Source organism: Trichechus manatus, unplaced genomic scaffold (genome assembly GCF_000243295.1).
Source record: "Trichechus manatus latirostris isolate Lorelei unplaced genomic scaffold, TriManLat1.0 scaffold00009, whole genome shotgun sequence".
Taxonomy (NCBI): domain Eukaryota; kingdom Metazoa; phylum Chordata; class Mammalia; order Sirenia; family Trichechidae; genus Trichechus; species Trichechus manatus.
Genome location: NW_004443945.1, coordinates 3578324 through 3605795, shown reverse-complemented (window position 1 = coordinate 3605795; position 27472 = coordinate 3578324). Strand labels below are relative to the sequence as shown.

Below are 27472 nucleotides of genomic sequence, written 5' to 3'. Positions count from 1 at the left end.
TAGCAATGTGTGTATAAATTTTTGTATGAGAAACTGGGCGACTGGAACTGTAAACCTTCACTTAAAGCACAATTAAAAAAAAAAAAAGGCCAGCAGTGTGAAGAGAGAGGGAGTCAAGAGACCTGGATTCTGGTCCTGGTTCTGTCACTGTTTATCTCTTCGGCTATCTGCAAGTCTTCTCACCTTTCTGAGCTTCATAGTTCTTCTCTGTAAAATGAGAATACTTCCTACCCTGCCTGTCTCACCGGATTATTACTAAAGAGCAGAAGAGGTAACATGGGTGAAAAAGTTTTGTAAAACATCAAGCACTTTGTGAAAATCTTTTTATCTTTGCGTTCTAAAGGCAGAAAGGGGGTCAATGTTTGTTAATGTTCTGAAACTTTAAACCACTTAAAACCTATTTTAAAACTCAGGTGAATAAAAAGTGTAAGGATGAAAGTAAAGATTCCTGTAATTCCACTCCCGCAAAACTAATTAAAAAAAAATTTTTTTTTCTTCAAAACGTACCACGTCCTGGTCTGGCTTAAGAGAATTACACAAAGCTTCATTTATGCGTTTATCTGGGAACGTGTTGAAACTCGTTTTAAAGTCAGCTTTTGTGTTGCCTTTCACTTTTTTCGCGAAGAGCCTGCACTGGGGCCTCCTTTGTGCAAAAAACCATCGCAGTCCAAGAGAAAGTGGCCTTTGGCAGAACAAATTCCTCCTCCCCGGATGTTCTCCTTTCACGACGATTTAAGAAGGCTTCGCAGCTCAACGGTGATCAAATACTATCACCTGCGGTTATTACTCCAGGCAGAGACCCAGAGAAACTACACCGCCTCCGCCTTCCGCCGCTGTACCAGGGCCACTTCCGGTGACACCCGGAAGTTCCTGTCGCTTAGCAACCGGAGGATTCCCGCAATCTAACAGGGCCTCGGAATCGACTGGACCGCACCACAATGGGGTACTACGGCCTTGAGCAGAGCTGCGAACCCCATGAAGTTTCCGTTCTGCTCTAGAGTATGGATACCCGCAGCCTCCCACCCATCCTATCATATTGCTACTGGGGTTTCTCCTGTGCCCAGAAAGTTGTGCCAGTTAGCCAGAGGCACTCTTTTTCAATACATCCGTCATCCCTTCCATTTCTTGAGCATCTGTATGTCAGGCACCACTTAATCTAACCCAGATAATTATACAGTCCATCTCACTGATAAGAAAGGTTCCCCACTGACTGCTCTGACCAGGATCACAACAGAGGGTTCTGGACAGAGCTGGAGAAGGATATAGAACATAATTCTAACTCACAAAAAAAAAAGACAGATTTACTGGCCTAAAGGAGACTGGAGAAACCCCGAGAGTATGGCCCCCAGACACTCTTTTAGCTCAGTGGTGAAGTTATCTCCGAGGTTCACCGTTCAGCCTGGGAGTGGACAGCCCCGTAAAACCAAATGAGACTAACGAGGTACAGTAGTCCAGTGACAGGGGCCAGAAGGCGGAAGGGGACAAGGAAGCTGGTGATAGGGAACCCGAGGTTGAGTAAGGATATTGTTGTGATGTGAGATTGTTAACCATTGTCATAGGGCAACGTGTAGTAACTGTTAAATGAGAAACTATTTTGTTCTGTAAGCCTTCATCTTAAGTGAGAATAGCAGCACAATTGGAAGAGCGTAGTCAATGTCACTAAACTGTGCGTGCAGAAATTTTTGAAATGGTGTATCTTTGGCTATGTGTATTTTCACCAAAAAAAAAGGTTGAGAAGTTAGAGGGTTGACATGTTGTGGGGTTGTTAACCAATGTCATAAAATAATATGTGTACTACTGTTTCATGAGAAACTATTTGTTCTGTAAGCCTTCACCTGAATAAAAAAAAGTGAAAAAAAAAACTTTTTAATAAATAATACAGTGAGTTATACGTTGGGCAATAGAGATGAACTATAATGTGGAGGTCATCTTTTACATGATATCAGGGTTGACTGAGAGAAAATTTTATTCTTACATGTAATGAGGGTCCCACAAAGGTCACTTTGTAAAGTCAGACGAGATGATATGCCAAGTGTGCTGGTCTTCCCACATGCTTTTCAACCCAAACACATAAAACACTGTACTCCTCCAAAGTATATATTTTTGTCTGAAAGAAAAAATAAATAAATTGCAAAAGAAAAAAAAATAAAAAGAAAGCCAGGTTTGGAAGGGCTGAGGCCCTCAACCTGAAGGAGCTGTACAGAGGGCACACAATAGGAACGCTGTCCTGCTGAAGCCCACAGTCTTGGCCAGCATTCTGCCTACTGGTCTGCCACTCAGGAGGCCCGAGAAGGTGCAGCAGCAATTTAAACCTTTACCCAACATGCTTTATTTTCTATAATGACTTATAAGCCCAAGTCCCCAGGGGGCCAGAGATCCCACCATGCAAAATAGCAAACAGAGGCAGGGCCTGGTGAAGGATAGTGAGAAATGGATGGTGTGCATCCAATTCCCATAATCCTGGCTCCAATGGGATACCTTCAGAGTGAGGAAAGGCAAGTGTTTTTGGTCTCTCTGATATCTGGACTAAACTAATCAGGTGCTCAGGAGGAAGTGAAAGGCTGGGGTATGAATCCTCTCTGGCCTGAGCAAAGCTGGATGGAGTCTGTGCTACCCGATGGCTCCAAGCACTGCTCAGAGTGTCAGCCCCCGGTCCTCGAACAGCTTTTTTAGAGCCTCTTCTAGCTGCTGGTTTGTTCCCTGAAGGCCCCTCACCACCTGAGCTGCCCACTGGAAGTATTCTTGAACACGATGTTCTGACCATCCTGCATGAGAGCAGAGAGAAACCTGCTTGTGTGACGTCAAGGACAATACTGGCTTTTGCCCACTTTCTGGAGGGCTTGATGCAGGGCCATGAGTTCCTGATGGGATGACTTGTTCTGAAAACTTCTCTTTGGCCCATCTATTGTATTTATACTTTAAGAAAAAGATCAAAGAATGATCTAATAGGATTAATTTGGGGGATTAACAAGTTAGGTCCAGGCCTTTTACATGGGATCTGAGTAGGCTGTGCCTCCAGAAGGTGGACATCCCTCCCCCTTCCCTGAGAGCAGGTGGGGGAGCGTACCCTTTGGGGTGGACCGATTCAGGTCCCTCAGATTGTACAGCTTGTCTGCCAGCTTCACCAGTTTGGCCCCCAGGCTGCTGTTGGGCGCCTGCTCCACTTGCAGCCGCTTTCTCTCCAATTTGGGCAGAGTCTTGTCATCTGTCACCTCCTCCACCAGGTGCCGCACCTGTGCCCCAAAGTGCAGCTCCACCTCATCCAGGGTGGTGTTTGTGTCCTCCACGGTGTCATGGAGCAGGGCCGCCTGGGGACAGGGCTCCCACTCAGTCCTGTGACACCAGCCAAGGGGCGCCCAGAGCTGAATGGGGCCCCTGAACCCCAACCCAGCCTCCTAGCAGAGTAGAAGAGTTACCTGTAACACCACAATATCAGTGATTCCCGCCTCACGGGTCAGGATCCGAGCCACACCTGACAGAGCAAAGCAGGAAGAAGTCAGACCGGAGGGAACCACAAGGCGGCGTGTTGTGGGTTTTGCAATCAGCCAGATGTGGCTTCTTACTAGCTGGGTGACAACTGAAAAACGGAACAGTCATGCCTGCCGCACTGGGTTGGTGTGAAGCTTAGACTGCATACCGCACGAACAGTGCCTGGCATAAAGCTTGGTACGGAGCAGGCGCTCGATAAGGTGCAAGTCATCCGCGTCCCCGTCCCCATCCCTGCCCCCCAGGCGCAGCGGCAGATTCTCCCCAGCCTGCGCGCCCACCGATGGGGTGGTTGATGTAGGGCGTCTCTTCGGGGTCCTTCCGCCGCTGCCATCGGTGCTTGCGAGCCGCGAAGTCCGCAGCCTCCAGCACCTGCGCCACCTCGGAGCCCATTGCGCGGATTGCGCAGGTGCCTGTGGCCTCGGCCGCTCGTGAGCCCGGCCGGAGCGTCCACAGCGCCCCCTGGCGCCGCGGAGGCCCGAGGGACTGCGTCAGGCCCAGCTGGCTGCAACCGGGCCTGACCCAGCTGGCTTCCTGCCCCGGGCCCGTCCCAAGGGGCTAACATCAAGGGCAGAGAAAGCAACTAGTGTGAGGAGCTGCCCTCTGCGTCGCAGGTTCTGGTTCAGTGCATTTTGTTCGGCGCTGGGGGTACAAGACGAACATGGCTTGGCTCGCAGGGAGCCCACAGGCCACCCACAGACAGGAACACACACAGTGGCCTCACTGTGTGCTGAGTCCAGGGCAGGAAGTCGCAGGGACCTCTGGTGCCCTGGAGGAAGGGCATTTCACCTAGCCTGGGGTCAGAGACAGCTTCTTCCAGGAGGGGCCTCTTCCCCGATGAAAAGACATCTTTAACCTGTCAATGCTCAGGAAATTCTCAACTCTGCTGATCATAGTTTTCCCTGTAGGCATGGGCATGGTTGCTATGGGCACAGAGCCTCACCTTTGAGCGCATAAGACCCTAGGGAAATTGGAGCCTACTCTGGTAGCCCTGCCTAATTGCTTCAGATTTAAGCTCTCAGTCAGCACTGGTGTTTCTGCAGGAACTGTCTTCTTTGCTCTCCATTGCTGGAACGGAAATTTACATTGCTTTCTTATGCCATAGGACGCCTACTTCAGTCCCCAGGCAGCTGCTCTGGGCCCCTGGGGTGATGAGTGTTGTTGCTGCTGTTCCGGGAGCATGTGTTGTCAGGCTGGGGTAGATGCTGGAACAACACTTAAGGCTGCTGGCTGGTTGCTTCAGGCTTTCTGAAGAAATTCTCTGTCAGTGGATGGCAGCTATGCAGTATGAAGGGTAAGAGAGACTTGGAGGACCCCCATCTCTCTTTCTCTCTCTCACACACACACACTTCTCTGTGAGATGGGTTGGCTAGCTGCTAAGTATACTACAACCAGATAGGTAGCTTTTGTGCTTTGGCTCTAGCTTAGGCAGGTGAGGGCTCAGGGGAAAAGGTGCCAAAAGGACTTCTCCATGATTTTCAGCTAGTCTTGGTTGCCATGCTGTAGAGGTTAGAGAGGGAAGCTCCAAATGCTGGTCTCTGGGGCTTGAAATGGAATGGTCAGAATCCCTAGGACTTCCACTGTAGCCTGGAAGCTGGAGAGTGGAGAGAAAAGAGCTCTAAATGCTTGTCTGTTCTCCAGGCTAATGGCTCAACTTTTCTCTCATCATTCATTCTGTCATCTAGTCTTCTCAGCCTTTTCCCCTTCAGCTCAGAAAGCTGTAGGCAGGCAGCTTGGAGCCATAGTCCCCACATTTTCCAACAGGGGATAGAAATTCAGTCCCTTTCCTCTCTATTTAGAGGCGTGTGACAGAGAAGCTTCAGGTGTGTGTTAATGGTGCCTGAGGACCTTGGATTTAATTTTTATTTCCTTACTCCCTGCAGTCATGGCTTAGAAAGAGAGATGTTGAGGTTTCTAGGACCAGGGCTGAGGTGGAGGTGACTTCCCATGGGCTTCCAGAGAAAGCCAGGCCCCCTGCTGACAGGCCTGTCTGTGGGGCTACCACTGTTCTTAGGCTTGGTGACCCTCGCCCAGCCGACCTCTCTCTCAGGTACAACACTTCCCACCTCATCACCCACCCACCCCACCCCAAACATCCTCTACTTGCAGCAGGTGGAATGGGCTACTCTGGGGAGCTGTTGGGGAGGGGAGGAAGGGAGCCTGCCTCTCTGGGACTGGCTGATCCCTTTCATTCTCTGGAAGGGATGGGGTGGGATGTGGGCAGATCACTCCTTCCTAACTCCAGCCCCTTTGTCCCTCCCTTCAGCATTGGCCCACCACCCCCACTTGTGCCAAACCACCCGGGACGCCGATGGCCGCCACTACCCAGGCTTCTGTCCTCGGCTCTGGGATACTCCGGAGGAAGCCTACTGCTGCCATCTGCAGGCTGCAGGGGCCTCCTGCTGCACCCGGGCTGAATTTGAGGCCTTGTACCAGCTCAGTGTGTCCACTCTTCCGCCCCCGCGCATTCTCAGGTGAGAACTCCCGCAGAAAAGCAGCTGAAAAGCCACTGGGACACGGACAGCGTGTTCCAGGATCTGGGGGTCTGTTCTTGAATTCTGGATGAAGACCTGTAGTTTACAGACTAGTGGAGGAACAAACATTAAACAGAAATTATATGAAGAAAATGTTCGGGGCCTGTAAAACTGGATAACTGGAAGCCATTGTGTGTGTTGGGTGAAGGATTAAATCTCAGAGGACCTTGTAGTCCATGCATTATACGCTTTATAGTAGGCAGGACCACATTGCCCAAACAAACAAGATACGCATGGGTCTAATTGTGTTTTCTTACCAATCTGCGGTAGTTTCACCCGTTGCCAACACATAAAAGTTGTGGTGAAACGTGAAAGTGCTCACCACAGATTAGCAAGTAAGTGCAATTAAGCCGGTGCATACTTAACCCGACAGGGGTTTTAAATCCTGAATCTGCCCATAGATGTATGCAGGGTGAGTCCCTGAATTTGTATGTAAATATTTGTGTGTATGCATGTCTTCATTTTATCCAGGGAGAAGGTCCCGAATTTTCAGGGGGTCTGTAACCCACAGTCAGTAGCATCAAGTCTACAGGCCCCTGATACACTCTGCTTTTCCACAGGGGTACGGGCCCGCTCCTAGCGCTGGGACTCTACAGCCTGTTGCTCGTGGCCCTGATGACCGTAGACATCGTGCATTTCTGCCGCGGTCGGAGCTCAGGCAGCAGCGGACCGCGCGCTCCATCCTCCGCCGCGCGCCCCCTGCAGGTCCCTGAAGGAACAGGCTAGGATTGCCCGCATCTTCTCTGCGCCTGCGGACCCGGTCGACAGCCCCGCCCCTTCCTCTGTGCGCTCTCTCTCCTTGGCCCCGCCCTGCTCTGCCACCGTCTTTGACGCAAGGCTAAGGCGGGGCCAGCGACTACACATTCCAGAGCTTAGACCCACCCCGCCCCAGAGACTGCGCCTGCGCGGGCCCAGGACGTCTGCTTCGCGATGACTGTGAGTGGTCCAGGGACCCCCTGAACGCCAGCCTGCCGCCCCGGGGATGCGTACTCATCCCGCGGCGCCGTCCTTCTTCGCACCTGCCCTGACCCTTCCCTGGCCTCCTCCCCACCCCAGTCTTGACCCTGACCCCAAGCCTCCTCTCCCCAGCTCTGCCCTGTGCCCACCTCCGACGTCTCCACCCCCTTATCTCCACAGGAAAGTTCAGTGGAGCAGCTGCGGAAGGAGGGCAACGAGCTGTTCAAATGCGGAGACTACGAGGGCGCCCTGACCGCCTACACTGAGGCCCTGAGTCTGGACGCGGGGCCCCAGGACCAGGCCATTCTGCATCGGAACCTGGCCGCCTGCCACCTCAAGCTGGTGAGGGAGCCGGGCCATCCTGCCCCTGGCTTGCGCGGCCCCCAATTTGCCCATCTCGGTTGCTGCTTGGGCCGTGCCTGGGCATTCTCCTTCCTAGGCCCAACACACTTTTCATGTCTTTTGGGCCTCGGGATGGTGGGGATCAGGTGCCCTTGGGGACCAAGCGTCCCTCTGCTGCCTGATAGTGCCCGAAAGGGAGCTGACCAGTCTCTCAGGCTCCTGTTCTTTCTCTTACAGGAAGATTATGGCAAAGCGGAAACTGAGGCATCCAAAGGTAGGGGAATGTGGGCTCTCTTGTGGAACCGTGGGGCTTCTATGGTGTCAAGGACTCTGGGACCACTGCACCTTCACATTCTTTTCTTCTTTTGGCCCCTGAAACACGTCTGCCTTCTTTCTTTCCCATTTTCTGGGGCATTTCCTTTTCTACAGCTACTCTGACCTTTTCTGAGGCTGAAGTACCAAGCCCTGCATCCGTTCCCCCTCCTTCCTCTGGCCCTCAAGATCTTTCCTTTCTGCTCTTGCCTGGAGACTGTGGCCTCATGGGTGCTGACAGAGCTCCCGTTTCTGCTCAGCCATTGAAAAGGACGGCGGGGATGTCAAAGCACTTTACCGGCGGAGCCAAGCCCTAGAGAAGCTGGGCCGCCTCGACCAGGCTGCCCTTGACCTGCAGAGATGTGTGAGCCTGGAGCCCAAGAACAAAGTTTTCCAGGAGGCCCTGCGGAACATTGGGGGCCAGATTCAGGAGAAGGTGTGTGAGTGACCGAGAGCTGGAGGCATTGACTGGTGGTAAAGGAGCATTGATAAAGGAATCCTGGCCAAGGGTGTAAACAGGCAGCTCATGGGAGAGGAGATGCTGATGACAAAGAAGCATGTAGAGAGATGCTCACGCTTGCCAGTGATTAGGAAAAAGCAAATTTAAATGACAGCAAGGTACTTTTTCTTGGTGATTTGTTTGGCAAACATGTTGCTAGAAGGAGGGAGGCAGACAGTTGGTGAGTTACAGGGACACCGGTTCTTTCATGACTGCTGGGGAGGTGTGAGTTGGTACAGCTCCTTTGGAGGGTGCTTTAGCATCTGTTAAAATCTAAAATGAGCACATCCTCACTGTCTACGCTAGAGAAACCTTGCCCATGTGCAGATATAGGCGTGTGCCTGTTTTTTCCAGCCTTGTCTGTAGTAACAAAAAATTGGAACTTGCCTAAATGTCCAACACTAGGGGAATGGCCTTACCACAGACTTCTGTGTTAGCAAGAAGAGGTGGCTCCATGCTTATTGACATGCAAAGTTTTCTGATACTTGTTGAATGCAAAAAGCAAATTATACAATAAAACATGTAGTATGATACCATTTATGTTAAAATGCTCTCCCACATACACACTCAAAACTGTTATTTTTTTTTCTATGGGTATACTTGGATATGTAAACATGAAGAAAAAAATTTAAAGATATACCTCAAAATGGTAACAGTGTGATCCTTGGGGAAAGGAGTGGGCTTTTCAAAGGAAACTGTGCCTCATCTTTTTTTTTTTTTAATGAAGAAACACTATTTGTATAGCACATGTAATTAAAAATGTATTTAAAAGAAAGGAATTTAAAGACCATTATGAGTTATAGCCAAGTTTGAATTAACCAGATAATTTAGTGTTAAAATTCTGATACAGTGGAGGCAAGTGATATGATGGCAAACACCTTATTGAAAGGTTGAGACCTGGGAAAGCAAGTAGTTTTCCTCTCAGCGCCAGCTTTTTTTGATCGGCTGTGGCTGCCTAGAGCCTTGTCTTGAGAAGATTAGGAAACAGGTCTTCTGGACATAGTAGGAGACATGCCATGATTGATCAGTTGTGTCTGCCATGGATTCAAGAGGGGAGTGGGCGACACAAGTGCTAGACATATGCCATCCACGCCTAGGACCTGGGAAAGGGAATGGGCCTAGAGTGGTCTTACCCATCCAGATTGTTTGAAAGACTGTCAAAGGGCAATTCTGAAGCTAAAGGGAGTGTGAGCAGCTCTCTTACGGCCTGCCTGCTCCCTTGCAGGAGGTATAGATGCCGAGTTAATGCCACATATTGTGTACTCATGCTGCCACAACATAAATGGCACCGGGGGGAGTGGGTTGGCTTGTGGCTAACTGGACGCCTCCCCTTCTGAGCGGCACTGCCTTCAGCATCAGCCCTGCCTCTGCTGCCCAAGCAGGAAGTAGCTCGAGAGGAGCTGTAGGGCAAGTCTCTTCCTGCCCAAGGCAGCTTGGTGCTGTCCTGAGCCCAGGCATCCTCGCTGTGCCTCAGAGACAGGAGCCAGGCCCTGGGAGGAGCCAGTGAGAACAAATGGGGAATGTGTTGTCTCTGTCTGAGAGGGGTGATGTCTTCCATGCTTTGTTGGTTTGTCAGGTGCGATACATGTCCTCGACGGATGCCAAAGTGGAACAGATGTTTCAGATACTATTGGACCCAGAAGAGAAAGGCACTGAGAAAAAACAAAAGGTATAAGCCCGGGATTGAGCCAGACAGGGCTGAACTCCCACTAGAGCTGCCTGTCCAGAGCGCCCTCCGTGTTTGCTGATGTTGGCCCAGATGTTCCTGCTGGCCTGGTTGGGAGCTCTGAGGGCCTGGGGCCTTAGTGTGAACCAAGGAGAGAGAGTTAATGTTGATGGAGCACCTTGTTGGCCAGGCCTTGTGCCAGGAGCTAGGGGTACAGAGGTGAATGACGTACCATCCCTGCCCTTCAGCTTCTACTGGGGATTCACGACCCCATTTACTGTAAGCATCAACCCTGAGAAGAAGCTTGTCTATCTACTTTTACACATGAGGAAACTGAAGTTCATAGAGGTTCATTTTATGGCCATGGTCACTCAGCTGCTGAGGGGAAGCAGTGAGGTCCAGAGCTCAGGGCCTCTGCTTGCCCTACCCCTGCTGTGTGCAGTGCTTTTGTTATAATGTGCTTCCTTCAACGCAGGCTTCTCAGAACCTGGTGGTGCTGGCCCGGGAGGACGCTGGAGCTGAGAAGATCTTCCGGAACAATGGGGTGCAGCTTTTGCAACGCCTGCTGGACACGGGCGAGACTGACCTGATACTGGCGGCTCTGCGCACACTGGTCGGCATTTGCTCTGAGCACCAATCCCGGGTAGGTGGGGTAGAGGTTACTGCTTCCGTCAGTCTGTCCATCCATCCATTCACTCAGCCTTCGCGTGCTTACAAAAGAACTTACAGCAGCTGTCTTAGTTATCTAGTGCTGCTGTAACAAATACCACAAGTGGATAGCTTTAACAAAGGGAAGTTTATTTCTTCACAGAAAGTAGGCTAAAAGTCCAGATTCAGGGTGTCAGCAGGGCCATGCTGTCTTTGAAGGCTCTAAGGGAAGCTCCTTTCTTGTCTCTCCCAGCTCTGGTAGCCAGAGGTGTTCCTTGGCTTGTGGCAGCGTCACTCCCATCTCTGCCTCCGTCTTCAGGTGGCCGTTGTCCCTCTATGTGTCTTCTCTTTTGTAAGAACACCAGTCACATTGGATTAGGGCCCACCCTACTCCCGTGTGACTTCATGTTAACTAGTAACATCTTCAAAAACTGTACTTCCAAACAAGGCCACACACACAGGTACCAGGGTTTAGGCCTTCAACATATCTTTTTGGGGATTGTAATTCAACCCATAACAGTGGAGTACAAGGAGATGTTTAGCAAGAGAGGAGAAAGAAAAATGGCACAAAAAAGATCAACATGGTTTGGGACAAATGGGGCCAGGAAAGAGCAGACACCACCCTCTAACACTGAGCACTTGCTTCAGGTGGGCTGCCTGCAGCCAGCTCCCAAAGGGACACCTGTCATTGACTCATAGTCTCCGTAAGGTAAAAGCAGGCACCTGTTCCTGCTCTGAAGGTCAGACTGGTTATTCCCCTGGAGGGTGTCCTCAGCAGCAAGAGGTGTGGTTAGCAGTGTCACCCACAGCATCCTTGCCTTTGAGACAGTGACCAGATATATAGGACTTGACCTTGAACTGATTCCCAGTGTAGACTGAGGATTTCTTAGCACAGGGCAGTTCAGTGAGAACAGCCCTGCCCCTGGGGCCAGTGTGGTGAGCTCCAGAACCCCAGCTCTGGCCTGAGCTGGCTTGACCCCGGGGACAGGGTCTGACCTCTTGGTCACTCCTAGAGGAGCCCACAGTGCCTAGATCAGGGGTGGATCTGTGCAATATTCCATGAAAGCTCTTCAGGCCAAGCTCAGGCTCTATTTCTGGGTCTTCCCAGGCTGAGAATGATAAAACCAGTGTAAACCCATCTACCTCCTTCAGCATTCCTGTCTGTCCCAGTGTGAACTAGGATAGACTCAGCTTAGAAATGGGGACGGAGAAGCCTTGCAGGCCCATCTGATGCACGTCCATTTCCACAGGGTTGGGACTAGGGTGGGACCAGGTGTCCTTGGGCCTGTTAGCTAGCTTTGTCCAGGTTTTTGTGTCTTCTTCCTGGGGGGACAAAGCCGCTGCCCTTGGGGCCACAGTAATCCTCGTCTTCTCCGATTGGAGCCAACTGGAGGGGAGGTAGTGGTGGACTCCTCTGGAATGTTTTCTTTAGAAAGCCTTTCCAAGGAGACTCCGGGGGCACACCCTGAGACAGGCTCACTTTGTTTTCACCTGGAGCTGGTCCTTCCACCCAGATGTTTTCTCACCTGTAGGCCACACTCTTCGACTCCTAGTTAGGAATCTTTATGGCTGCCCTTGCCAACAAGTGACTTCTGTCCACTCTCCCACCCCAGACAGTGGCCACCCTGAGCATGTTGGGAACTCGGCGCATGGTCTCCATCCTTGGCGTGGAAAACCAGGCTGTGTCCCTGGCAGCCTGCCACCTGCTGCAGATTATGTTCGATGCCCTCATGGAAGGCGTTAGGAAAGGCTTCCGGGGGAAAGAAGGCGCCATCGTCGTTGGTGAGTGGAAGCAGGTCTGTGGCCCCTGGGACGTTGCCATCGCGGAGGGGGTGGGACTGACCAGCCAGGCCAGCTCTTTTGCGAAGAGACTTGCAGCTGCAAGTTGTTCAGGAACGTGTCTTGGCGACAGTATTTTACTCTAGATCCTAAGCAGCAGCGGGTCTGAGGGGGAGGCTGGAGTCTGGCCAAGCACCTAGGATGCAGGTGTCCCCTTCCCTGTGTCTCCCTGGCCTTTTGGGGAAGTTCAAGGGTCAGACCACGGCTAGACTACCATGGAGCCCACTGATGTCTTCTTGGCAGATCCTGCCCGGGAGCTGAAGGTCCTCATCAGTAACCTCCTGGAGCTACTGACTGAGGTGGGGGTCTCAGGCCAAGGCCGAGACAATGCCCTGACCCTCCTGATTAAAGTGGCGCCTCGGAAGTCTCCTAAGGACCCCAACAACAGCCTCACCCTCTGGGTTATTGACCAAGGTATGTGACACAGTTTAAAAGAGAGAGAGACTGAACATACGTTGCTTTGGTGGCCGAAGTCTGCTTATCCCCAGGAGTTAAGAAAAGTTGTGATTGTAGCTAGACGTGTTTGCGCTGACGTGCCCTCTGTGGCCTGCGTTGTCCCTGAGGAATCACAAGGTTAGACCCTGCAGCCCTCTGTGTGCACAGCCGCACACACATCAGGCCCGCAGGCAGGCTAACAGAGCTTATCCCTGAGTGGGTGAGGCTATACTAGCTTTCCATGTCTGAAGTTTCTTTCCCTAAATGTGTGTTACTTCTATACTCTGGGAAAAAAGTCTAATATATAAATCCAAACTTCTCTTTTCTCCTAAAAGATAAATAAAAGAAAACCTTTGCTAAAGGCCTCACATAATGAGCACATCAGTTGGATGGTTTCCCACACCTCATCTTTTGTTTTCCCAGTAATTCCATGTGGTATGGGTGTGATTTTCCTCTTCAGTTTTACAGATGACGAACTTCAAAGCCCCAGAGCACTGGGCCCCACATGTAGGGCCGGGATGTAGCCCTCACTTCTGAGGTCCTTCCTGACATCACAACTGCCCCTGTAGGTAGCAGATCACCAGCTGACTCTCTGCACCTGCCCTCACATGGTTGTCTGGACTCTGTACCTTCTCATCTCAGAGGGAGGTGATCCTGTTCTTCTGTGCATCTCCCAGGAAACCTCTTCCCTTTATCCGTAGGGATTGGAACTAGTGTTCTCCGGGCTAAATAGGTGTCTTTTCAGGTCTGAAAAAGATTCTGGAGGTGGGGGGCTCTGTGCAAGACTCTCCTGGGGAGCTCGCGGTGACCGCCAACAGCCGCATGAGTGCCTCCATCCTCCTCAGCAAGCTCTTCGACGACCTCAAGTGTGATGCCGAGAGGGAGAATTTCTACCGACTCTGTGAAAACTACATTAAGTAAGGGAGTCTCCCCATCTCGCATTGCCAGGGGGGTCCAACTAAAAGTTCTGGTTCTTTGAGGAGGGACAACAGAGAGAGTAACCTGGGGGAGGACAGGCAGAGGATAAACAAAGTCGTCCTGAACCCCCTTCTTGTTCCAGAGTGACCCCAGCCAGGGAAGTTTTTTCTCAAGTCAGTTTTCTGATAACAGACGTCCTCAAGCACATGCCGTGTTTACTGAACGCCTACAATGTATCTGTGCCGACACAGCGGTGAACCGTGACCATCCTTACCTTCAAGGAGCTTACAGTTTGGGGCAGGACCGATGATAAACACATTATGAAATCAACAATGATTTCAGAGCATGATAAGTTCAGGAAGGAAATGAACAGGGTGCATGAGTGAGAGTACGAGGGACACCCTGTTAGGTGGTGTGTTATCAGGGAAGGCAGGAATGAAAGCCTGGATAAAGAAAATCAGCAACTGTTGAAAAGTCCTAGTCCTTTCTTGTTGGCAGCTTTTCTTAACGTTTCTGCTAAAGTGGTGCAGGTGCCTGGCCAGTGGAGGGGGGAGGAGAAGGGAGGCAGGGTCGTCCTTTTAAGCTGGTCTTGGTCTGACAGCTGTCACCCTGTGCCCCTCAGGAGCTGGTTTGAGGGCCATGGGCTGGCCGGGAAGCTGCGGGCCATCCAGACGGTGTCCTGCCTCCTGCAGGGCCCAAGTGAGGCTGGCAACCGGGCCCTGGAACTGAGTGGCGTCATGGAGAGCGTGATTGCCCTGTGCGCCTCTGAGCAGGAGGAAGAGCAGCTGGTGGCTGTGGAGGCTCTGATCCACGCAGCCGGCAAGGCCAAGCGGGCCTCGTTCATCACTGCCAATGGCGTCTCACTGCTCAAGGACCTGTACAAGCGCAGCGAGAAGGACAGCATCCGCATCCGGGCGCTGGTGGTAGGACAGGGCCGGGGCTGGGGCAGGCAAGCAAGCAGCCATGTAGGGGTGCCAGCCAGGCTGGTGTCTCAGGGTATGGCACCAGCAGGCACTAGAAGAATATTCAGGATACTTAGGGCCTTGTTGGGGCCAGAGGCCTGGGGCCTGGTTCTGTCCACCATGGGGCGTTCAGTCAAGTCAGGAGATGAGCTGTGTAGAGGGGCCACGTGACAGTGCAGGGCAGCACTTGGAGGCATTGGGAGGAGCTCCTATGGGAGATGATGGCAGAGTTTGGAGGCTGCAGTTGGGCCATGTGAAAAGGCAGGGCCTGTGGGGGACATGCAGGCATCTCCAGGAGCTGGTGTTTGGGGACTGCCTGGGTGGCCCTCCATAAGTGCACTGCAGCCATGCACCTTGAGGAAGCTGGTTCTCCTGCTAGAGAAATCCATCCCATAAGGATTCTGGCCTTGGCTGAAGCACCTGTTTTTTTTCCCACACAAGCCTTGGCTCCACTTGCAAAGAGCTCTTCTGTACCGACACAGAAAAGAATGGAGCAAATCTCAGGGCAAGACCAGTGCAGGTTGGGCAGGGCTGGGGCCCAAGACAGTCCAGTGGTCAATGCGTCGGTTTCTACCAGTGTTATGTCACATGGCTACCCCGACAGCTGATTTTGCTGCCAAATGCTCTGTGTGGTAGACTGGTGGGGCAGGGGGCAGAGTGCCAAGGAGGGAAGCCACGCCAGGTGTAGAGAAGCCCTGCCTGCATCCCCGGGCCAGGCAGCTGGTTCTTGCCCTCTTCCTCCAGGGACTCTGTAAGCTTGGCTCGGCCGGCGGAACGGACTTTAGCATGAAGCAGTTTGCTGAAGGCTCCACTCTCAAATTGGCCAAGCAGTGTCGGAAGTGAGTTGTGTGGCACTGCTGTGGCTTCCCACCTGTCCAACAGATCCTAAGAGAGGGGGATCTGGGTAGAGGGCACCTCCCGTGACTCCTCTCTGGCCTGCTCTCTGGCTTAGTAGGGGCTGCTCTCCTCCAGGCAGACCCTCATGGATCCTAGCACATGGGTGAAGGGATACCCAAACCCCTGGCTTTGCACTTTTGGTCCTGGTGTGCCTCTTCTCACCCCCAGTTCTGACAGTCGTCCCCTACCCACCACGTCCCCAGGTGGCTGTGCAATGACCAGATAGATGCGGGCACTCGGCGCTGGGCAGTGGAGGGCCTGGCTTACCTCACCTTTGATGCTGACGTGAAGGAAGAGTTTGTGGAGGACGAGGCTGCTCTGAAGGCTCTGTTCCAGCTCAGCAGGGTAGCTCTGGGGCTCCTGCAGTCAGTCATCCTGGGACACTGGCTGGGATCAGAGCTTACTAAGGCTTTTTTTTTTTTTTAATGGGGGGTGGGAGGCAGTCCTGGTGGCACAGTGGTTAAAGTGCTTGGCTGCTAACCAGAAGGTCAGTGGTTCAAAACCACCAGCTGCTCCATGGGAAAACATGTGGTAGTCTGCTTCCATAAAGATTTACAGCCTTAGAAACCCTATGGGGCAGTTCCACTCTGTCCTTTAGGGTAGCAATGAGTTGGAATTGACTCCACTGCAGTGGGAAAGGGCGTTTTTGGTGGGTCTTAACCAATGGCTCTTGTGACTTTTTCCTAGAGATCCCAGGGAGGGTGGGCGGACGGATAGCTCAGGTGACCACTTGGTGTGGCATGAAGCCAACAGTGTCAGAAACCATCATCTCTTGGGCGGAGCTGGGAAGGTCAAGTTTGTGAGCTCCTAACGTCCAGGGCCAGGCTTGGGCCTGGGGAGGTTCCCAGATTCAGCCTGCTGCCCGAATGGTCCAGCCAGGGGTAGAATTGGGTGCCCGGGCCTTGGCAGCATTTGTCCCAGTGCCGCAGAGTCCTCTGACCTCTGGGATGGCCAACTGAATGCCCTTCTGCTCCTGGCAGTCCGAGGAGAGGTCCGTGCTCTTTGCAGTGGCCTCGGCACTAGTGAACTGCACCAACAGCTATGACTATGAGGAGCCCGACCCCAAGATGGTGGAGCTGGCCAAGTATGCCAAGCAGCATGTGCCTGAGCAGCACCCCAAGGTAAGGGGCCACTAGAATGGGCTAGGGCTCTCCCTGACATTGGGGCCAGTTGACCCAGGGCATCCACAACAGAAGAGCCTCCCATTTAAGCGGGTTTCTTTCCCTTCTTTCCCCACGGTCATAAATTTGTGCTATGAGGAGGGGCCCACTTTCCCTTTCTAGTCAGCTGAGGTCCCTCTGCTAAGCTGCCTCCTTCCCCAGGACAAACCGAGCTTTGTGCGGGCTCGGGTGAAGAAGCTGCTGGCAGCAGGGGTGGTGTCGGCCATGACGTGCATGGTGAAGACCGAGAGCCCTGTGCTGACAAATTCCTGCAGGGAACTGCTCTCCAGGTGAGCCTCCTGGGGTGGGGCAGGTCCCTCCCAACTCCTGGGCCTTGGGCTGCTGTGTGACTGCAGAGGGAGCGGGCCCCGGTGCGGGGGGCCTCTTGGAGTGAGGAGGGCCACCTGCACGGTCATCTCCCCCTGCTGAGCAGAAGCCCGGGCCCTGCCCACCCATCACTGCCTTCTTCCCACAGGGTCTTTCTGGCGTTGGTGGAAGAGGTAGCAGACCGGGGCACTGTGGTTGCTCAGGGAGGGGGCAAGGTAAGCTGGTTGCAGACTCCTTCCTGAAGGCAGAGCCATTAGCCTATAAAACATGACTCTTCACTGCTATGCCAGCCACTGGTGTTGGCTGTAGGATGGAAATGCATTAACTACCAGCAAGAGCATCTTCCTGCTGAGTGAGGGATGCTGAACTGGGCTGGCTCCTGGAGTCCCTCGTACTTTGTGCTTCTAAAGGCCCTAGCTCTCCTCCTTTTCCTTTGCCACATTTCCTCCATGGCCCAGCACCCGGCACCGTCCATGTCTAGCCCTTGCTGGGTGTTGGAGGAAGTGTTTGTGATGGTTGATGAGAGCTCAGAGGTGAAGGGGGTCTCAGTAGGGAGTATGGTCAAGCCTGGGGAGGGAGAAGGGTGAGGGGAGCACAGTCAGTGCCTCAGGGCCTGATGGGATGGGCCTCTCGCTCCCAGGTCCCTCCTGGGCTCTGACCACTTGCTCCTACAGGCTTTGCTCCCGCTGGCCCTGGAAGGCACCGACGTGGGGCAGATCAAGGCAGCTCAGGCTCTCGCCAAGCTCACCATCACCTCCAACCCAGAGATGACCTTTCCTGGCGAGCGGGTGTGTGTCTTCTGTCCCAGCCCTGGCCTCACCTCGCCCCCTCCCTGGGCCCTGATGCTTCCGGCCAGGGCTGTAGCTCCTCCTTGGGTTGAGCAGGAAGTGGCAGCTTCGCTGAGCCCCGGGGTAGGGAGGGCAACACTCTCAGGGGGGTGGGTTCCTCCATGCAGGGACTGTGGGGCTGGGGGCGAGCAGCCCTGACAGACAGGTGCATGTCACAGATCTATGAGGTGGTGCGGCCCCTTGTCTCCCTGTTGCACCTCAACTGCTCAGGCCTGCAGAACTTCGAGGCGCTCATGGCCCTAACAAACCTGGCGGGGATCAGCGAGAGGCTCCGGTGAGGACCCTCGGGATGTGGGACCTGGGCAGGGCATCATTTATATTATCCCTCGTAGAGCCCTTTACAGTTTGGAAAGCACTCCTCAGCCATTGGCTTGTTTGAGCCTCACAGTGAGTCCCCTGCATCGTACAGATGAGGAGACAGGTTAAGAGAGCTTGTCTTGTGCAGCGCTCCTGAGAGGTGGCCCAGCCCTAGGGGACAAAGTGTGGGTTCTGGAGTTAGACGGTCTGAGTTCAAATCCTGACTTCACTGGTCACTAATTGTGTTACCTCAAGCAAGGTACTTAACCTGCCTCAGCCTCCCCCTCTGTGAAATGAGGATGATTATAGTACTTACTGGTGAGAAGTTACATATAAAAGTACTTTGCACTTAGGTGCCTGGTAACTAGCAATGTGCCAGTATGTATCAGCTCTGAGTCCTAACTGGGACCGTGGGCACACTGCTCAGCCTCATTTCCCTCTTCTGCAAAATAGTAGTGAGAATCACACCTGCACCTTCCCCGGAGGGTCGTGGGGAGGATTCAGCAAGGGCCTGCGTCAGCGTAAGCGCTCAAGTGTTAACTGTTAGCATCAGCGTCACCACCACCCAGGTCTCCTAACTCCTAGTCTAGAGCATTTTCCATGGCCCCACGTGGTCTACTAGGCCTGGTTAGAAGGCTGGAAACCACTGCAGTCCATACCTGGTGCAGGAGGACCCTGGCCCCTTGGACATTGCCAAGAGAAATCCCTGGCCCAGGGCTTGATTGTCTGGGGATGTGGGGTGGGGTGGCAGTGGACGCAGAGGCTCTGATGATGCTGGCCCTCTCCCTGCCCCCCTCGCCCGGGCCCTGCAGACAGAAGATCCTGAAGGAGAAGGCTGTGCCCATGATCGAGGGCTACATGTTTGAGGAGCATGAGATGATCCGCCGGGCAGCCACGGAGTGCATGTGTAACTTAGCCATGTGCAAGGAGGTGAGGGCTGGCCCAGGGCACTCACAGCGGGTCAAATGCAGAGGTGCCCCTGCCTGACTCGGTCCACCCCCCTTATCTGGCCACAGGTGCAGGACCTGTTTGTCGCTGAGGGCAATGACCGGCTAAAGCTGTTGGTGCTGTACAGCGGAGAGGATGACGAGCTGCTGCAGCGAGCGGCTGCCGGGGGCCTGGCCATGCTCACCTCTTTGCAGCCGTCGCTCTGCAGCCGCATCCCACAAGTGGTGAGTGCCTCTTCTGATGGTGGGGGAGGGCTGGGCCAGGAGCTCCCAGCATGATGGTGCTGCTCAGTGGCCACACGCTGCCCTGTGTCTTGCAGACCACCCACTGGCTGGAGATCTTGCAGGCACTGCTTCTGAGCCCCAGCCGGGAGCTGCAGCACCGGGGCGTTGTGGTGGTGCTGAACATGGTAGAGGCCTCGAAGGAGACCGCCAGCACCTTGATGGAGAGTGAGGTGCTGGAGATCCTGTCAGTGCTGGCTAAGGGCGAGGAGGGCCCTGTCACAAGGGCTGCCGCAGCCTGCCTGGGGAAAGCGGTGGAGTACGGGCTTATCAAACCCAACCAGGATGGAAAGTGAGGGGCTGCCTCTGGTTCCAAAGCTCAGGCACACCGTACCTGCACACCCCACCTATTGCAGCACCAGGAGCAAAGATAGAAGCCACTTTGGCTGGTGAGGGCTGGGATGCCGGACACTCTTGCCTCTGCTTCTCAGCTGTTGCTGTTAGGAGCCACGTGGAGCCACACAGCCCTGCTCTGCAGCACTGCCTCCAGCCTCACCCAGCAGAGCCCTTTCCTGTACTACTGTAGACGGCTGGGAAGGGGGCAGGTGCATCCCAACTTGGCCTGTGGATTCCCGGGCAACAGGAAAGGTACATCAAGCAGCCGCATCAGCTGTCAGCGTCCCCTGAGCCTGCTAGCAGGCCTGCCCTGACCCTCTAATAAAAGTGTGTGGAACTCGAATGTGTGCCGTTTCCCAGGGCAGGGGGGGCTGGCTGTGGGCTGGCATGTCACGGATGAGGGCACCCTGGAGGAGCATCACAGCAGCAGCAGAGCCACCACTATGGAAGGAATCCAATGGATTCCCCACCCCAGGGTGCTCTGAGTCACCTCTTAATCCTGCTGGGGGGAAAAGGGGTAAGTCCAGGAAGCTAATCAATAAAACACTATCCAGTGGAGTGGAAACGAAGGCTTTAGAGTACAGACTCCTCCCGTACGCTGACCCTTCAATACTTTTGTTTGTATTGAGTTCTCATTGACCTTCACTCAGGCTGCGTTCGGGATTTCGAGCCCATGTGGTGCCGGGGCACTGTCTTTCCTCACGGGAAATCAGTGGGCCCTCCTGTAGCTGAGCCCTTTAGAAGAAAGGCTGAGCTCTGCCAGGGTACCCGACCTGCCCCATGCAGAGCCCGTTTCCGCCACCAGCGCCAAGTCTAGCTGGAAGCTCGTTGGCTCGGCAGAGATGAGTGACAGGTCCTGAGCCAATAAAAGATAAGGCTAGCCGAGCGCTAGTACCTCTGCTTCCTGTTTTCGGCATCAGCCCCCTGCTCGCTTCCAGTAGTGAGCTGCCGCTGCTCCAAACTGGGGGGAATGGCGGGGTGCGCCGTCTCAGGGGTCGCTCCTCGCCAACCTTTTGGCTCGGGTCTTTAGGAGTGTTCCCCCACGGGGTTCTAATCCAAACTGTACTGAACCGAGCGCCGTGGTCTCACGAGTGCCTGCGGGGGGTGAGAACCATCCCGTGCGGTTTCTGCCTTGGGCCGGCGCTTACCGGAGGTTTCGCCCCATTTCACAGTTGAGGCCGCCGCGGTCCATCGTAGGCCTGGGGCCCTTAACCGATAGAGCTGGGACTGGAACCCCCGCCGCGGGGATCTGAAGCACCGAGGTGAGCCTGGTCCCGAGGACGTCACCGCCCTCGCCGGCGATTGGCCCCGGGGAGGAGGCTACTGCAGCCAATGGGCCGCCTCGCCCAGGGCGCGCCCCTTCAAACTTTTTCTATATTCCTTGTCGGTGTCAGCCAGAGTGCTGGGGCGGGCGACACGTTCCTGAGGCGTCTGGCCACTCTGCCCCCCCTCCACCCCCCGGCGTTTCCTCGAGGCTACCGCCGGAAGGACTCACCTGAGGAGGTGGAGGGCAAAGGGTCAGGATCGAGGTCAGAGGCTCCATTGGGTTGGGAGTGGACACGAAAGGTATTAGGATCCCAGGCTGGGGTCATGGAGTCTTGTTCGCAGGATCTGGCTTCAAAGGCTTGAAAATACCTATGAAATTCCCATCAAGCCGAACATGGTGTTCGGAGAAAGTGGCGTTGCTGTTATAACCACCAGACTATCTGTCTCCCCATTTAAGAGTGAGCTCCATGGAGGCAGACATCTGACCTTACGGCCAGAGTAAGGGCTTATTAAAATAAGAAATGACTGGATAAGGTCCTGTTGAAGTTTATGTCTATATATACCAGTTACCATCCAGTTGATTCCAACTCATAATGGTCCCATGTGTGTCAAAGTAGAACCGTTTCATAGATTTTTCAGTGACTGATTTTTCAGAAGTAGATCGCCAGGCCTGTCTTCAAGGTGCCTCTGGGCAGACCTAAACCTCCAACCTTTCGATTGCCAGCCAAGCCCATTAACTGTTTTTACCACTCAGGGTCTCCTGTGTTTATATAGGTCCCTGAAAACTAATAAATACCAGTGGCCATCATGTCAACAATAAGTACTGGTGAGTTTAATAAACTAGTACATGTTTATCATGTTTTGTGCCAGCATTGAATACATTATATGCATTTAGTTCAAACAATTCTATAAGGTAGGTACAATCAACACTCCCCTTTTAAAACTAAAGAAACAGAATTGGATTCAGAGAGATTAAATGACGAGGACCCAAAGCCACTGCTAGCTGTAGAAGCAAAGTGAACTCAGAAGCTAGTTGGTAACCTGTACAGGTACTGCCTCCTAAACTCCCTACTGTTTTCCACTGGCTGGTGGGAAGAGCACTGTACATGGAATCAGATGGACTTGAGTTAAGCCGTCTGTCTCTCTCCTTCTGAGTTGTGTGATTGTGTAAAGGTTACTTGCTCTGGGAGTCTCAGTGTCCTCCTTTATAAAATGACGACAGTTCTAGTTAGTTCACAAGATTACATGGGACGTGTCAGACAGGGAAGTGGGAGCTGGACAGGGGCTTCAGATCCTAGTGCAACACCCAGGGGAGAGGTTACTTAAATATCTCTTGCCCACTTTGTGGCATGCTGAACTTGAGCCTAAAGTGATTACAGGGTAAGTCACCCAGTCAGTGCCAGCCTCCAGACAGTTCAGAATCTTCTTCCTAAACCTGCTAGGACCTCAGGGAAGGCTGGAGCTCAGCAAACGTTTGTGGAGTGGATATTGTCTGCCCCTGTGGTTAGGAGAGGTCCCTGGGTGCTCCTGAACAGTTCAACCTCGACCACAAACTGAAAGGCTGGTGGTTCAAACCCACCCGGTGGCGCTGTGGAAAAAAGGCCTGGCGATCTGCTTCAGTAAAGATTACAGCCAAGAAAACCCTGTGGAGCTCAGTTCTGCTCTGTAACACATGGGGTCGCCATGAGTCAGAATCGACTGGACGGCAAAGGGTTTGGTGATTAGGAGGGCGGTATTCTTCTCAATTTTCAGATAGGGCAGCTGCAGCCCTTGGAAGGCCAGAGGCTTGCCAGTGCCACACAACGGGCTTATCTGCAAGAATCTCCTGCATTCCGACCCGAACCCAATGTTCCGCGGCCCACCCTAGCCAGGAGGCAGCCAGCAGAGGGCGCTGCCCCGGCATGGCCGAGGAGCGGACCGGGGTCTGGTTCGGCTTCGGCTTCTGCGGCTTCGGACAGGCTCTGGGCTCTGGGCGCCGGCGCCAGGTGCACAGCCCCGAGCCGCTGGGGGCGCCGGGCGCGGGCGTCGACATCTGCCGCGTGAGCGCAAGCTGGAGCTACACCGCCTTCTTGAGCCGTAAGCGTCCCCTTCTCTCCTCCCATTCCGGCCTGCTCGCAGGGTCAACCAGCCCCGGCCTAGACCCTTCCCCATTCTGGTTCGCGGCCCTGGTTGCGTCCCCACCCCTTCCCAGCCCGCTTTCTCCTCCGCCGCAGGTGGAGGCCGCGCCGAGCTCTCGGGCTCGGCGAGCGGCGCGGTTGGCGGCTGCAGGGACGCGTGGGCCTCGGAGGCGCTCCTCGTGGTGCTGCGCGCGGGGCCTGGACCCGGGGCGGAGCTGCAGGTCTGGTCGCCTGGCTCGGCACTGTGCGGGAAGCCCCTCTGGGCCCAGACCGTGGTGCCGGAGGCCGCGGGGGAACTCGGACCGGGCGGTGAGGCCCAGGCCGGGGTGCTGCCCCTGCTGCCCGGCGCCTGCGCGTACGTGAGCCCTCGCCCGCCCTTCTGCCGGCCTCTGGCCCCGGAGCTGCGAGCACGCCGGCTGGAGCTGGGTACCGAGCACGCATTACTGCTGGATGCCGCAGGCCAGGTGTTCTCCTGGGGCAGCGGCAGGTGAGTAGGGGTTGGGATGGAGGGGCGTGGCCAGGTGTAAGTCCGTTGGGCAGCTAAATGTGGCTGGAGGTGGCAGGCGAGTGTGACTGGGAGAAGGAAGGGGAGGGGCGCCCTTTAATGTGACTGTAGCTGACTCGGGTCTTCTTGCTCAGGCATGGACAGTTGGGCCATGGGACCCTGGAGGCAGTGCTGGAGCCAAGGCTCTTGGAGGTGCTGCAGGGCCTGCCCATGGCCGAGGTGGCTGCGGGCGGCTGGCACTCTGTGTGCGTGAGTGGTGAGTGACCAAGCACTTCTCCAAGCAAGCTCATGATCTTGTAGGCCCCAGACCTTACTCCTTTCTCCTTCCCTTCCATTGTTGGTGGGTGGCCTAGCCAGGTTTCCTTCTAAGCTCGTCTCATATGGATTCATCAACTCAGTCATTTATGCCTTCTAAATGTCTCTCAGGAGCCTTGATGGCACAGTGTGCAGTGTTAAGTGCTCAGCTGCTAACTGAGGTCGGTGGTTCATATCCACCAGCTGCTCTGAGGGAGAAAGTTGTTGCAGTCTGCTTTTGTAAAGATTACAGCCTTGGAAACGCCATGGGGCAATTCTACTCTGCCCTATAGCTTTGCTGTGAATTAGAATTAACTCAACAGCAGCAGGTTTAAATGTCTCTCAGGAGTCCCTGGGTGACACAAATGATTAAGTGCTTGGCTACTAACTGAAAGGTTGATGAGTCAAATCCATCCAGAGGCACCTCAGAAGAAAGGTCTGGCCATCTACTTCCAAAAGGACACAGTCATTGAAAACTCTATGGAGCGTAGTTCTACTCTGACACACATGGGATTTCCATGAGTCGGAATCAGTTCAATCAATTGGTTAAATGCCTCTCAGATTCATCCCCTCTGCCACCACCATCACTCACCCCCAACTGGACTGTTGGAGTTGTCTGCCTTCTCTCTGCTACGTCTCTCTACCCCTCCCATCCATCTGCCACCAACCAGGACTCTTTCTAAAGTACTCCCCAAGGGAGTGTGAAGGGGAGAGAGGGGTAGCGGAACCCACGGGCATGGAGAAGAAATATTGCATTTGCCCAGGTGGCCATGATGTGTGTGTGGCACAGAGTGGGCACTCAGATGCCCACAGGGAGGATGATGGTGGCAGGTGTGAGCCACTGGAGGTAGCGTGACTGGTGATGTAGGACCAGAATGAGGGTTTCGTTTTGGGTGTGTTGAGTTGACCGCCTTGGCGGGCGATCCAGGTGCAGCTCTTTTCTAGGCACCTGGAGGAACCCTGGTGGGAGCTGGGAGCAGATCAGCTTTGCAAGGATCTGCGTCTAGACTGAGAGCGGCCTAGAGCGGTCAACCTGGTTGCAGCTTTAAATCACCAGGGGGCTTTAAAAACACCCTTTGCCTACACTCTCCCCACCATATTCTCATGTAATGGGCTTGGGTTGGCAGCCAGGCTTGAGAACCATTGAGCTGGAGGGAGAGAACCAAGGGCTAGAGAGAGCCCAACAGGGAGTCTTACACTTAAGGCCCTAGGGGGAGGTTGAGGCCTTCAGTTTGGTGTAGAGGCTGGATTACAGGCTCTTCAAATCTGACTTCTTAGGTTCGAGTCATTTCTCTGCCCCTGTGACCTTGGGCAGGGTAGTTAATCTCTGTGTGCCTCAGTTTTCTTGTGAATAAAATGGGCGTATTGTGTAAAACAGGGATATTATAAGGCTGCTGTGAGAACTGATGATTATATTTGAAAAGTGCTTACAACAGGCACAGATTAGCAACTATCCTTAGTACATTTTTAGCAATAGGGCCGTTACTCTAACCAAAAAACTATATAGTGTTGGGAGGCAAGGGAAGTGAAGAGGCCTGGAGAAGGACCAGTGGTGGGGTGGGTTGAAGAAGGAAATGAGGCTCCCTGGATTTGAAAGGAATCCAATGGAGAACTTCCAGGGATACATTCTAGAAGTGTACGTGTGTGTACAATTTAGTAACAAAAGAAAAGAAGGAAAACAGGAGTGCCCTGCAAGAGGCTCAAAGAAAAGGGTGGCCCTTGAAGGGAAAGGGCAGGAGCCTGTTAAGGGAGCTGCTGGAGCCTGAGGGGGCACCTCCGCCTGGAGTGCAAACTTGGGTAGAGCAGGCATTAGTTGTCCCCAGGGAGCCCGCAGGGCCTAGAGGGGCAGAGGAGCATGGATGGATGCAGGGGGCTTAGGAGGTGGAGAGGGGTTCAGTCTGTTTAGTGGGTTCCCTTCGTCTCTCTTTCAGAGACTGGGGATATTTATACTTGGGGCTGGAATGAATCAGGGCAGCTGGCCCTGCCCTCCAGAAGCCTGGCAGAGGAAGGGAGGACAGTCACAAAGGAAGGTAAGGACGCTTGACTCCCACAGCTGCCTCCCCAGGAAGTTTATGTCACTCCCCAGTCCTAGCCATGTGCTGGTCCGAGAGCTGCAGTGCACAGAAGGAATATGTGACATCCTTGTGACCCCCAGACACACCCCGGGACTGAGCCCCTTATGGGGAGCTGACACTAGCCCCGCACTACACTAGCCACAAACCTATCAACTCCAGCACTTCCTGTGGAGTGTGGGGGTTGGAGCTAGATGATAATGTGCCTCATGGAGCCATTGTGAGGATTAGATGAGTTAATGTATGAATAAGGCTTAGGACAATGCTCAGTAAGTGTTCCCCATCGTCATCATTATCACTTTTGTTGTTTCTCTGAAGCCACTGGGCTGACTGTGGATGGTTCTGAAGTGAAGGGAGCAGCTGAGGGTGAGGATGGAGCCCCTGCCCCCTTCATCGCTGTCCAGCCTTTCCCGGCTTTACTGGATCTCCCTTTGGACTCAGATGCAGTCAAGGCCAGCTGTGGGTCCCGGCACACGGCTGTGGTGACACGTGAGTGGGGCTGGGCGAGCTGGTTCAGGATGAAGCAAGCAGTCACACCAACCCTGTTTTCTAGCTGGTGGTTGCAGAAAAGGGTGTGGCCAACTTAAAAACTGATCTGAAGCATCTTTGACACATACTGAGTAGCTGCTTCACTCAACAAATACAACCTCAATTCCCATGGGCTTCGGCTGTTACCCCCTAGCCTGTCAGGCCCAGGTTCGTCCTCCTGGAAGGAGGCTGTTCTTCAGCCTCCACACACAGGCAGGCCCATTCCCCACCATAGCACCGGCTCTTCGTCTGACAGCAGGGCCAACTGTGTCCAGCTTCTAAGACTCCTGAACTCAGAGGCTGTGGGATGCTGGCTCACCAGTTGACAGACATATGGGCTATGGGAAGGGCAACTTCTTTTTCCATCAGGACTCTTTACCACACCAAGTGTAATTAGACAGTTGTTAAAAAGAGAGGAACTATATTCTCTGCCAAGCAATCCCATGAGGATTGTAATGCTACTGGTTGTGCGTTGTTCTAGGCCAGGCTAAACAAATGCCTTGCCAAACAGCAGTATAACAGCTACTCACTGTCCTTTTTTTTTATTTTAAATTGTGCTTTAAGTGAAAGTTTACAATTCAGGTTAGTCTCTCATATAAAAATTTATACATACGTTGTTATGTGACTCTCATTGCTCTCCCTATACTGTGACAGCACACTCCTCCTTTCCACCCCGGATTTCCTATGTCCATTCAACCAGCTCCTGACCCTCTCTGCCTTCTCATCTCACCTCCAGACAGGAGCTGCCCATTTAGTCTCATGTATCTACTTGAGCTAGGAAGCACACTCTTCACGACTATCATTTTATGTCCCATAGTCCAGTCTAATCTTTGTCTGAGGAGTTGGCCTCGGAAATGGTTTCAGTTTTGGGCTAACAGAGAGTTTGGGGGCCATGTCTTCAGGGGTCCCTCCAGTCAAGGTCAAACCATTAAGTCTGGTCTTTTTACTGGAATTTGAGTTCTGCACTCCACTTTTCTCCTGGTCCATCAGGGACTCTG

The 27472-nt window shown here is 53.6% G+C and overlaps 3 protein-coding genes across 5 annotated transcripts in view; 2 read left to right on the top strand and 1 right to left on the bottom strand.

Annotated features, from left to right (window-relative positions):
* Positions 1-1780: 1780 nt before the first annotated feature.
* On the bottom strand, positions 1781-3901 carry HDDC3 (HD domain containing 3). 2 transcript variants are annotated; one of them, XM_023725766.1, is made up of 4 exons: positions 3768-3901; positions 3417-3472; positions 3068-3308; positions 1781-2107 (listed from the first exon to the last, which is right to left on the bottom strand). In XM_023725766.1, the coding sequence occupies exons 1-4, from the start codon at positions 3877-3879 to the stop codon at positions 2058-2060; spliced, it is 459 nt and encodes a 152-aa protein (XP_023581534.1). In that variant the 5' UTR covers positions 3880-3901; the 3' UTR covers positions 1781-2057. The 2 variants fall into 2 exon arrangements, with proteins under 2 accessions (XP_023581534.1, XP_004370701.1); XM_004370644.3 differs by having other exon boundaries at positions 2034-2765.
* Positions 3902-7163: 3262 nt separating this feature from the next.
* On the top strand, positions 7164-20526 carry UNC45A (unc-45 myosin chaperone A). 2 transcript variants are annotated; one of them, XM_023725953.1, is made up of 19 exons: positions 7164-7319; positions 7557-7593; positions 7892-8067; positions 9707-9799; positions 10272-10439; positions 12058-12226; positions 12527-12697; positions 13464-13635; positions 14259-14559; positions 15343-15437; positions 15699-15840; positions 16476-16616; positions 16818-16945; positions 17131-17197; positions 17657-17770; positions 17989-18104; positions 18940-19057; positions 19144-19299; positions 19395-20526. In XM_023725953.1, the coding sequence occupies exons 4-19, from the start codon at positions 9716-9718 to the stop codon at positions 19650-19652; spliced, it is 2400 nt and encodes a 799-aa protein (XP_023581721.1). In that variant the 5' UTR covers positions 7164-7319; positions 7557-7593; positions 7892-8067; positions 9707-9715; the 3' UTR covers positions 19653-20526. The 2 variants fall into 2 exon arrangements, with proteins under 2 accessions (XP_023581721.1, XP_023581720.1); XM_023725952.1 differs by lacking the exon at positions 7892-8067 and having other exon boundaries at positions 7178-7319.
* Positions 20527-22859: 2333 nt separating this feature from the next.
* RCCD1 (RCC1 domain containing 1) overlaps positions 22860-27472 on the top strand; it is a 9014-nt gene continuing 4401 nt past the window's right edge. Inside the window, exons 1-5 of the mRNA XM_004370642.2 lie at positions 22860-23034; positions 23172-23562; positions 23715-23836; positions 25806-25904; positions 26265-26435. Of these exons, the coding sequence (XP_004370699.1) occupies positions 22860-23034; positions 23172-23562; positions 23715-23836; positions 25806-25904; positions 26265-26435 (958 nt within the window). The remainder of the gene's footprint in view (positions 23035-23171; positions 23563-23714; positions 23837-25805; positions 25905-26264; positions 26436-27472) is intronic.

Bases quoted from the DNA above. Each gene is read 5' to 3' on its own strand.
- HDDC3 (XM_004370644.3), bottom strand. From the start codon at position 3,879: ATGGGCTCCGAGGTGGCGCAGGTGCTGGAGGCTGCGGACTTCGCGGCT. The intron at 3,309-3,416 runs GTAACTCTTCTA...CCCTGTCCCCAG, and splicing joins CTGATATTGTGGTGTTACAG to GCGGCCCTGCTCCATGACAC. The intron at 2,766-3,067 runs GTACGCTCCCCC...GCTCTCATGCAG, and splicing joins GAATCGGTCCACCCCAAAGG to GATGGTCAGAACATCGTGTT.
- UNC45A (XM_023725952.1), top strand. From the start codon at position 7,564: ATGGCAAAGCGGAAACTGAGGCATCCAAAG. The intron at 12,227-12,526 runs GTGAGTGGAAGC...TCTTCTTGGCAG, and splicing joins AGAAGGCGCCATCGTCGTTG to ATCCTGCCCGGGAGCTGAAG. The intron at 12,698-13,463 runs GTATGTGACACA...GTGTCTTTTCAG, and splicing joins CCTCTGGGTTATTGACCAAG to GTCTGAAAAAGATTCTGGAG.